Raw genomic sequence first — 9,319 nt, forward strand, 5'->3', positions numbered from 1 at the left:
CTCTGTGGTTTTTAGAAAGCAGGAAACTGTTCTCAGAACAGCCGGTCTGAGGTCATAAGCTACACTCACGCACACCATGAGAACAAAAACCAGAAGACATTCACTGTGCGCTACAAATATAAGTGCAAACACACGGTGAAAAGAAGAATTATCAGATGATTGTCAAGGTTTTATAACGTCAGTTGTTTGTCAAGAAATACACAACTGCTTCCTTATTTCAAGATGTGTATGCATTTGCTATTATTTTCCCCTGAATAGGACAACATTGCATGTTTCCTGACGGCAAACATGAAAAGACTTTAAAAACTTTTCAGATACATATGCACTCAATGGTGACCCTAAAAATATTTCACCAAAAAATAAAAATCTGTCAACGATTTACCCACTTTCATGTCATTTCAAACCCAAATAACTTTCTTCTGCCGAACATAAAATATTTTTCTAGAAATGTCTTGTTTATTCTCTCTTTCTCTCTCTCTCTCTCTCTCTCTCTCTCTCTCTCTCTCTGTGTGTGTTTGTGTGTTTTCCATACAATTTAAGTCAGTGTTCACCAAAACAGTTTGGTTACCAACATTCCTCAAAATAGCTTCTGTATTGTTCTGCAGATGAAATAAAGTCAAACAGGTTTGCGACAACATGAGGGTGAGCAAACAATAACAATGTTATATATAAATATATTTATATATATTTGATAACTATGCCTTTATGGGCAATAAAAACATAATTATTTTTCAGTGTTAAATACAATAACTCATAATACCATTTTTTCATATCTTGTGCATTTCTAGTCACATTATTTGTGCATTTAAAGTTATGCCTGTCCTACGGCCTGTAATGCGAATAAATTAAGCTTGTAAGATGCAGATTTTCACCACCACTCCATTAAGCATGAGACAAGTAATCTTTCAACTTTAGAATTAACTTTACTTCACTCCAATTCCCAGAATCAAGCTGATGGAGTTTATGTTCCATAAGACACTGCAGTTGACTGAAACTCACAATGTGACGTCTCAGTTTGCTGACAGTTGTCCTTGGTAATGGGTCTCTGATCAAGTGGGTTGCGTTTTAACACAATTTGTGGGTTTCCTGCTCTATTTAATCTGTCTAATAATAGTAACAAGTGAAGTATGTGAAACTTGATCTCAGCTGCAAAACTGGTTTTATTAGTTCCACACAATGTGCCAAAATTCTGTCAAGGAAATTACGCTGGGCTTTTGCAAAACAGAACAGGTTTTAGAGTTCTCTACTCTCTTATACCGCTATACACTTGATGTTGCCAAGTGTAGGCTAAACGCGTCATGTTCTGTTTGACTGATGATCCGATCTGCTTGATCTGATCACGCTGATCGCACGTTAATGCCTAGTGATTGTTTAACAGAGATAGATGTTCTTTTTGTTTATGTAAGCCACGCAGTTAATTCGCCTTGTTCAACCAGTCTGTTGTTAGTACACTATAAAACAAGATGGTTCTGCTGTGTTTCCTAATGTGCACCTGAGTAATGGAATTGAAGTCACAGACTGTTGGAAACATATATGGAAGTATCCTAAACAAAAATAATTATATTGTGGACATTAAACACAAACGGGCACCCTTCTCCTCTCACTGATCTCAGAATCAGAATCAGAAAAGCTTTATTGCCAAGTGTGTTTGCACGTACAAGGACTTTGTTCTGGTGACAGAAGCTTCCAGTACACAGAGACAACAACAACAAATAGATAATAAGAAATAAAGACAGGTGAATAAAAAACACACGTGGTATATAGATTGAATAGAATAGAATTTACAAGGAATGGAAAAGGATAGTATTAAGTATGGCACATATTTTTAAATAAACAGTAGGGGATCCAGAGTGATTTTCTAAACCCATTTCCTCGCTCTGGATCTATAGTTCTTGAAGGCTGGGCATTGGAGCACAGTTAATTAATCCTTTCTGCAGTCCAACCCGTCCTCTGTAGTCTTCTGATGTCTGATTTTAAAGCTGAGCCAGACCAGATCATTACTGAAGTGCAAAGGACAGACTCGATGATGGCTGACAGCTCGATGATGGCTGAAAAAAAAAAAAAAAAAAAAAAAAAAACAGCTCCTGTGGCAGGTTCAACTTCCTCATTTGATAAAGAATGTACAATCTCTGTCGGGCCTTTGTGACTCACTGTGATTGTCCCACCCACATCAGGTCCTGAGAGATAGTGGTGCCCAGGAACCTAAATGATGAACCTGGGGTTTCCTCATTTATAGAGTCCACATCTCTCTCTATATACAGTATATATTGCATTATAAGCTATTTACGGGGTCATATGATGCAATTTCAAGTTCTCCTTTCTCTTTTGAGTGTTACAAGCGGTTCGTGAATAGATAAGATATATTAAGTTGCAATGACTCAAGTTTCAAACCCAAAGAGTGGTCAAGCTGTATTTACAACACTGTTCTGGAACAGTTAATCCCAAATATTCAGATGTGTGCACCGCATTTTATGGAGGACTGTTTCCTGATCCTGGGGGTAGATTACAATACTGGCTGTTCTGATTCACAGTCTCTAAGTACATTTACACATATAAAGGAATTTTCCACCTATGATTCAAATGCGACTTTTGAGCAGTGTTGAGTCTGTTTGTTGTTTCTTAGATCACAAATGCAGACACGCTTTATGTTTACGTGGAGCGATGCAACGCGTAAAAAGACAGTAAAAGTTTTACTTTAGTAAACTTTATGATTAAATAAAATTTGCAGTTAATTATTGTGGAAATGCGGCTGCACAGTCTTCAAAAAGGGTCCATTGGAAGAAACATGATCAGTCCTGCAACTTGGACTTACCATAGGTAGAAGTAAAAGAATACTTCTGTTGAAGATTATTAGAATTTAGGAACCACACTGTTGAAATTGAGAATCATTTTAATTATTTCTTCAGTTTATAAATAAACATTTACAATCACAGAGAATGGCGTGTGTGTATGTGTGTTTAATACACTAACCAAAGTATTTTATAATAATGCTTATTGTACTGATTGCAAGTCACATTCGTCCCTTAATATATATATATAAGCTATAATATAAACATTTCGATATACATACATTCAAATATTCATACATACCAATACAAAAATACAAGTGCAAAACATAAGTCGCAAAATTGACTCGAACACGTTTTTGCAAAATACTTAATAATTACTGCTATTCATCTCAGTCTCTGTTCTTTAAACAGGTGCAACACGTGATGAGTTTGAGCATAGTTCATAATAATACTTTTTTCACATCTGTCCAGTTGAGAGTCCACTGTCGGGAGGATTCATGTGCTCGGGCTTTAAGTAGCAGTATGGGGAGTAATCCTCATCCTCCGGGCTCTTGAACCACTTGGTGGCCACCTGGTACCCCTGCTCACAGATCTCCTCATCACTGGACGTCTCAAACTCAGGTACTGTTTCTGTGTCGTCCATGGAGTTCTTCTTCCAGTGCTTTCCCTTAGCTCTCTTATGGCCTTGCTCTTTTCCCTCATGAACGCTGCTCACACAGGCCCGGCAAATTCTCACCGGCCTGGAGGAGATGTTCGGCAGCAAGGCCCGGCTCTTTGAGCAAGCTCTACATACTATATAACCGCACCTCCGGCAGTGGTGCCTCCGGTTGGCAACGTTGAATCGCTGGGAGCAGCGCATGCAGATGGCTGATGCCATGTCAGGGATCCAGGCGGCAGCGAAGTTCCCTTCAGCATTGTCAGTGGGGAGGCCCTTAGCTTGCACTAAGAGGGACTTGTACTGCTCGATATGCACTATCCACTCGTTCTTTTCCTCAGGCGAGGCTGCAGACACGTAGAAAGACTTGCGTGGTGTGCGGATGAGCCATTGGTTGGGCATGGCCATTCCGTCTTCCAGATTTTCCAGCTGCACATCCTCCAAAGGAATGATCTTCTGATTACTGTTCCAGCGACCGGGCACCATGATGCTACCGTAGACCAACATGTCATTGAAGAGGAAGAACGCTTTGGGTTTGGGTCCACGTCTGCACAGCTTTAACAAGCAGCCCTCTCCCACCAGAATACGTCCCGGTTTTTGAAGCATCTTTCCGGTGTGGCCAAAGGTGTTCTCCACTGCCTGGATCCGCTCACGGTTCTGAATAATAAAGGTCTTTTGCTCTGCCATTTTGGTGCTGCCTATAAAATGTAAAAACAATGATGAGGTCGAGTTGATTTTGACGGACTTAAACAAATTTTTTGCAGCACTTTTAAAAGGACTTTCAATCCTGATTAACACAATTACACAAATATACAGACACAAAATAAATGTTTAAACATCTTAAATATTGATTCAACAATACCTGATTGCTGTGGAAAGCAGTGAAATATCATTGGGTGAACAGACTCTGTATCTGTTCACAGTCCCTTCGACCTTCAAGCTCCAGTAAAAATCGCTACGAAAAATCGTTTCTCTGAGTGTCCGGCAGTAGAAATCTCTTCTCACACTGGACGAGCTGTTTGAGACGGTGCTTTTATAGCGTCGTGAGCTTGTCTTTCCTGTTTGAAAGGGGAAATTCCAGATGTGCTCAGCAGTGGCTTTACTATTTTAGAGGTGTAACCTTCCGTGTGCTTGACTAAGAAACACATTGAACACATATAGGTACCAAATAAAATGTTTTGACCAGATGTCATGTCAGATTAATTCTCCTGAGTGAAGAGATGATGCATGCTGTCAAGACGTTTTTTTTTTTGTCTCGACTTGTTCGTCAAATTGAATGTAATAATTATGATAATACCGGTATTATTAGTGCTGCATTTTTTTTTTTGCACACCTACCTAATTTATTTCACAAATTAGGTTGCCTTGGCAATAAACTTTACAATTAAATCAAAATGAAAACAAAAAGCACATAAATGATGAAAGCAAACAACAAAAACCACATATATACCATATATATATATATATATATATATATATATATATATGCTGTTGCCCAACTATGTCATTTAAACGAATAAAGCAAAAATGTAATGTAGTGGCCACCTAGAAGCATGATTCTTTCCTTCTAAAATCCCCGTTCAGATTTTTCCCCATTACATTCTTTGATTCTCAAATGTAAGTGCGGTTCACTTTAAGAGCCTTTTTCAAATAATTATATGGAAAAATAAATAGTTTATTCATACACACTTCAAATGATGTGATGTGAACAATTAAGTTTATATTCAAATATATGTGTCGTTTCTCTGCTAAACAGTATTGGCTAGCACATAACTCCATTATCTGACTTATTAAGCAGCAATAGTGTCAAAAACAACTAAATAACTTTGACCTTTAAACCAGTTGGATGCCATAGCCAGCCAAACAAGTTTTTGGGTAGAAATTTCTGCAAAGTGACTGTAAAAACAGACTTGTTTTATGAGCAAGGTCTATCAGTTTAATGCACAGCACAATCTGAAACTTTATGTGTGACAATTAATAGGCTATAATGTGTTTTTGTAAAAATAAAAAAGTGATTTAGAGGAAGTGCCCATATGATGCAACACAGTGATTTCAGAGGAGACAACATATAACGTAACGGCACCTCTTTCTTCATAAAAGACATTGCACGACATAATGATGAACAGACTTTGTGTAACTGCAAGAATGGGGACCTCCACGGTTGTCGTATCTCAGCAGTCAATTGGTTTCAGCTTCCTTTCAATCAAACACTGTTCTAAATCTGTAATATACCCTCAAAAAAGGTCATTATTTGATATTTAGCACTAAGCAATAAATCTATAATTAATTATTAAAGAAACTCTTACACATTTAATTAGAAAACCTGTTCTGTGTCTCGTATAGGAAGGATGGAATTCCCTGGAATTACTGGAAGAGGTGTTTGAGTCACCTAACAAGGAAAAAACCTTGACTAAGTATCAGGCCCAGTTTCACTGTGGGAAAATAGAGGCCCTTTTATGTAAGCAGGCATATATTACAACATACTTCAGTAAACAAAACCACACAACTTATTCCAGTTTTTACTTCGTGCCATTTCAACTAGAGAGCTGAAGTGGTGCTTGTTCAAGAACAAGTCTGAAAACACTGCTTCTAACAACACTTTGCTTAAAGTTGTATGAAAAACATTATATAACCGACTTGAATACCTCCGACTTTAGGAAATCATTGTACTATTGAATTATTATTGTGGCTCTACTATCATACCATGTAACATAACATTAACTAAATATTTTTATGATGTTCTTAGGGAAGTATGATGTTCATTTGTAATATTTTTATTTTTAGCATTAGCAGTGCTGAATACCCTTGAATATATAAATAAAGAGTTTGTGGGAACCTTGTATAAAAATTAAGTGACAGGTACCAGGGATTAAAGAGAGCGAGAGAGAGAGAACTGAGGAGGTTAAAATTCATTCTTCCTCCCTTCTCTTTCATAAGGGCTCCCTCTGGTGGACAATCAAAAACTACTACTTTTCCTAAATGCAGTATATACTGTAGTTTCATGCCTGAGCAGAGTCAAAGCATAAAAAAGGGAGTAATAACAATAAGAGGAAGAAGCTAAGAAACCCATAATGATTAAATGTTGTCTCTTAATTCTCCAGTATGAGCCCTCAGTTAAAGCTGACATGAGGTTTAAGACTTCCCATTACAAGTCAATAGTTCCTTTCACTTTAAATTTCTTTGCCGAACGCTCACTGGAGCGCAGTTCAAACTTGCTGCCATAGATGTGCGTTACGAAATCCCCGATCTCCACACCGAACACACTATTCCTCTTCGGTATTACTGAAGAAAAAGAGAGTAGGGCAAATGTCAAGATTCAAAGGGAATTCATGAAGAACCTATGCTCTACAACGACTGAGCAACACTGTCTGAGGGGTTAAAGTGAATCAACACAATATATTCTGACATGGCTTTGTTCTCAGGTCTATTTGGCACAAGGGGTTCTGAAAGGTGGCTAATGACTGTGATGAAAACGTGTTTTAGTGACAGGGTGAGGACTCACTTTCAGTTTGGACTAGAGCGGACTAGACACAACATCAGGTTTTCACTGCACTATTATCATGCCAAACAACAAATTCACAATAATGATATTATCGTGATAACTATAGAATGCTGTCAATCAAATTCATCTTTGACATGTCAACCAAAGAGTTAATTTAATGAATGTGTAAATTGTCATTTTCGGATGAACTCTCTGTTTAGGGAATCAGGGTTGTCCCTCACTACTAATATTTTGCGACACCCCTAGTCTGGACAAGGACAAAAGAATAACATTTTACACAATGCTATTTAGACATGATTAACACAATGCATGAAGCCACATTAAAAACTTTATAGTTAACTGCCAATTTATCATATTTCATTTATTTTTATTTTATTTTTGCACTCACTGGCTCCACTTTCTTCTAGTCTAATGGACAAAAGCTTGGATTGGCATTTTGGAGTACTGAGACACTCACTTACCGCAGTGAAATGACCTGAAACCCATAAAATAATGAATATTTACACATGTACCTTTTAGTTTGTCCTCCTTTGTAATGATTTTGAAGACGTGCTTCAGTTCCTGTACCAAGATGCCAGTTAGACCCACATATGAGGGGCATTTTGATCGGACAACTACAAGGAAAACAGATGAGAGAACATGAGGTTCCACTACAAGCATAATTTAGAAAATCTGGATATACTGCTGCGAAAGCAAAAATGTGTTCCTTTTTTGTGCACAGATATTTCCAAATGTGCACGACGCTGTACCTGTTAAGACAGCACCATGGAAATCAGCTTTCAAGAGCTTCTGCTGGATCATCTGTGGGTTGCTGTGTTCAAAAGAAAACAGGCAGCACATTCACGGAGTATTAGCCAGAAACCCTGAAGAGCATCTTCCTGAAATTATGATGACGCACATCTTACCTTCCTGGTTTCAATCCGTTACATAGATCCACGATGTACTGTTTCCAGAGCTCATGCAGAGGCAAGAAGAGTTCATATCTACAATCATAACCACAGACAAAGATGCATGAGGGATTTTACTGATCAGCACTAGTTTTACTGACATGATATAGTGCATGATACAATACTACAGTGTGAAAGAGAGTATACACGTTGATTTGAAATGAAACGTCTAATAAATACTTCTGATGTTCAGGTTTGAGCTGGAATATTTTAAGCTGTCTTCTTCCTTTGGCATTCAGTCCCTTGGCCTTTCTCGTCTTTCCCTTCTTCTTCATCGGTCTTTTATATTCCAGGACCACTGCCTTGCGCATCATAATTTCCTCGATTTCTTCATCCTTCACTTGGGGAAGGCTGTTCTTGAGGAATGCTTTGGTAAAAGCATCCGCTGCTGCTCCATGTTGAGACTGTGAAAAGCAACATATTGAGAGGTTTGTGAAGTTTCTGTACATCATTCAGTAATCTTAACAGATCCAGGGAGCCCCTAAGCAGACCTTCAGCTTCAAACTTCTAAGATCCCACATAGAAAGAGAAATAGACCCAGAAAAACTCTAGATACGTGCAGATTTAAGATAATTACTAATATTTCTACACAACGGAAACGTGTTTTAATGATAATCAACGTGAGTCACCTCAACTCCCAAAATTTTGCTTTGCTCTGGTGGGATTCGGGATTGCACCACACCTGGGAAAAGTAAAAACAGTTCAAATAGTGTTAGGAACCATACATATGTTGTTCATTTTCTTCTCTTTTGGCAAACAGTGAGTAAATGACCTTAATGTTGAGTTTAGCATGGAAACAGGATCAAAGATGATCGCTACACAACTTATTAAACAACATAAGATCAGTCGGATTGCGAACAATACAAAAGCCTCATCAAACTTACTTTCCATAGTTCAGAACACAGACGATCCAACAAAACACCGCTGCTCTGAAATCACACGTGCCGACAGGACAGACGAGTTGATCACAGAGACTCAGAGTCAGTCAGTCAGGAGTAATCGAGCACGGCTTCATTCACCACAGATTTACAGGCTAAAATTACAATTAAGCATTGAGGTGGTTTATTTCTTATAAGAAAAATTAAAGAAAATACAAATTTAATCTAACCGCAACCTAAGACAGACTCACAAAGCTAAATTTAAGCAACGTTTTGAAATGCGTTCAAATGCAAAAGTATGATTCTCTAAATCACTATTGATTATGTAAATGACTTGCCATGTGAGCATAATAATAAAGCATGCAGATACATGCATTTATGTTGCCTCATGCTAAGGTTAAATGTGCACACAGATTCACTAGCTAAAATAGTTCATTTATTCAAAAATATATTTGTTGCAGTATGTTGTACTTCTCCCTCTCTATTCACTATAAAGTCACGACGAAGCAAAGACGGTAACGACAGATCTGCCACAAGAGATAAGATCCA

At 37.9% G+C, this 9,319-nt stretch overlaps 2 protein-coding genes across 2 annotated transcripts; both read right to left on the reverse strand.

The window, feature by feature from the left end:
• Positions 1 to 2,872: 2,872 nt before the first annotated feature.
• LOC128016683 (pleckstrin homology domain-containing family F member 2) lies at positions 2,873 to 4,850 on the reverse strand. Its single transcript, XM_052601375.1, has 2 exons — positions 4,307 to 4,850; positions 2,873 to 4,142 (listed from the first exon to the last, which is right to left on the reverse strand). Exons 1-2 carry the CDS (start codon positions 4,335 to 4,337, stop codon positions 3,247 to 3,249), a joined length of 927 nt encoding a protein of 308 aa, XP_052457335.1. The 5' UTR covers positions 4,338 to 4,850; the 3' UTR covers positions 2,873 to 3,246.
• A 1,020-nt stretch (positions 4,851 to 5,870) lies between these two features.
• On the reverse strand, positions 5,871 to 9,088 carry LOC128016685 (ribonuclease P protein subunit p29). Its single transcript, XM_052601378.1, has 7 exons — positions 8,777 to 9,088; positions 8,522 to 8,574; positions 8,073 to 8,296; positions 7,851 to 7,928; positions 7,695 to 7,756; positions 7,458 to 7,559; positions 5,871 to 6,725 (listed from the first exon to the last, which is right to left on the reverse strand). Exons 1-7 carry the CDS (start codon positions 8,781 to 8,783, stop codon positions 6,589 to 6,591), a joined length of 663 nt encoding a protein of 220 aa, XP_052457338.1. The 5' UTR covers positions 8,784 to 9,088; the 3' UTR covers positions 5,871 to 6,588.
• Positions 9,089 to 9,319: the final 231 nt, after the last annotated feature.

The sequence above is a fragment of the Carassius gibelio genome, chromosome A7, assembly GCF_023724105.1.
Source record: "Carassius gibelio isolate Cgi1373 ecotype wild population from Czech Republic chromosome A7, carGib1.2-hapl.c, whole genome shotgun sequence".
In the NCBI taxonomy this organism is placed as follows: domain Eukaryota; kingdom Metazoa; phylum Chordata; class Actinopteri; order Cypriniformes; family Cyprinidae; genus Carassius; species Carassius gibelio.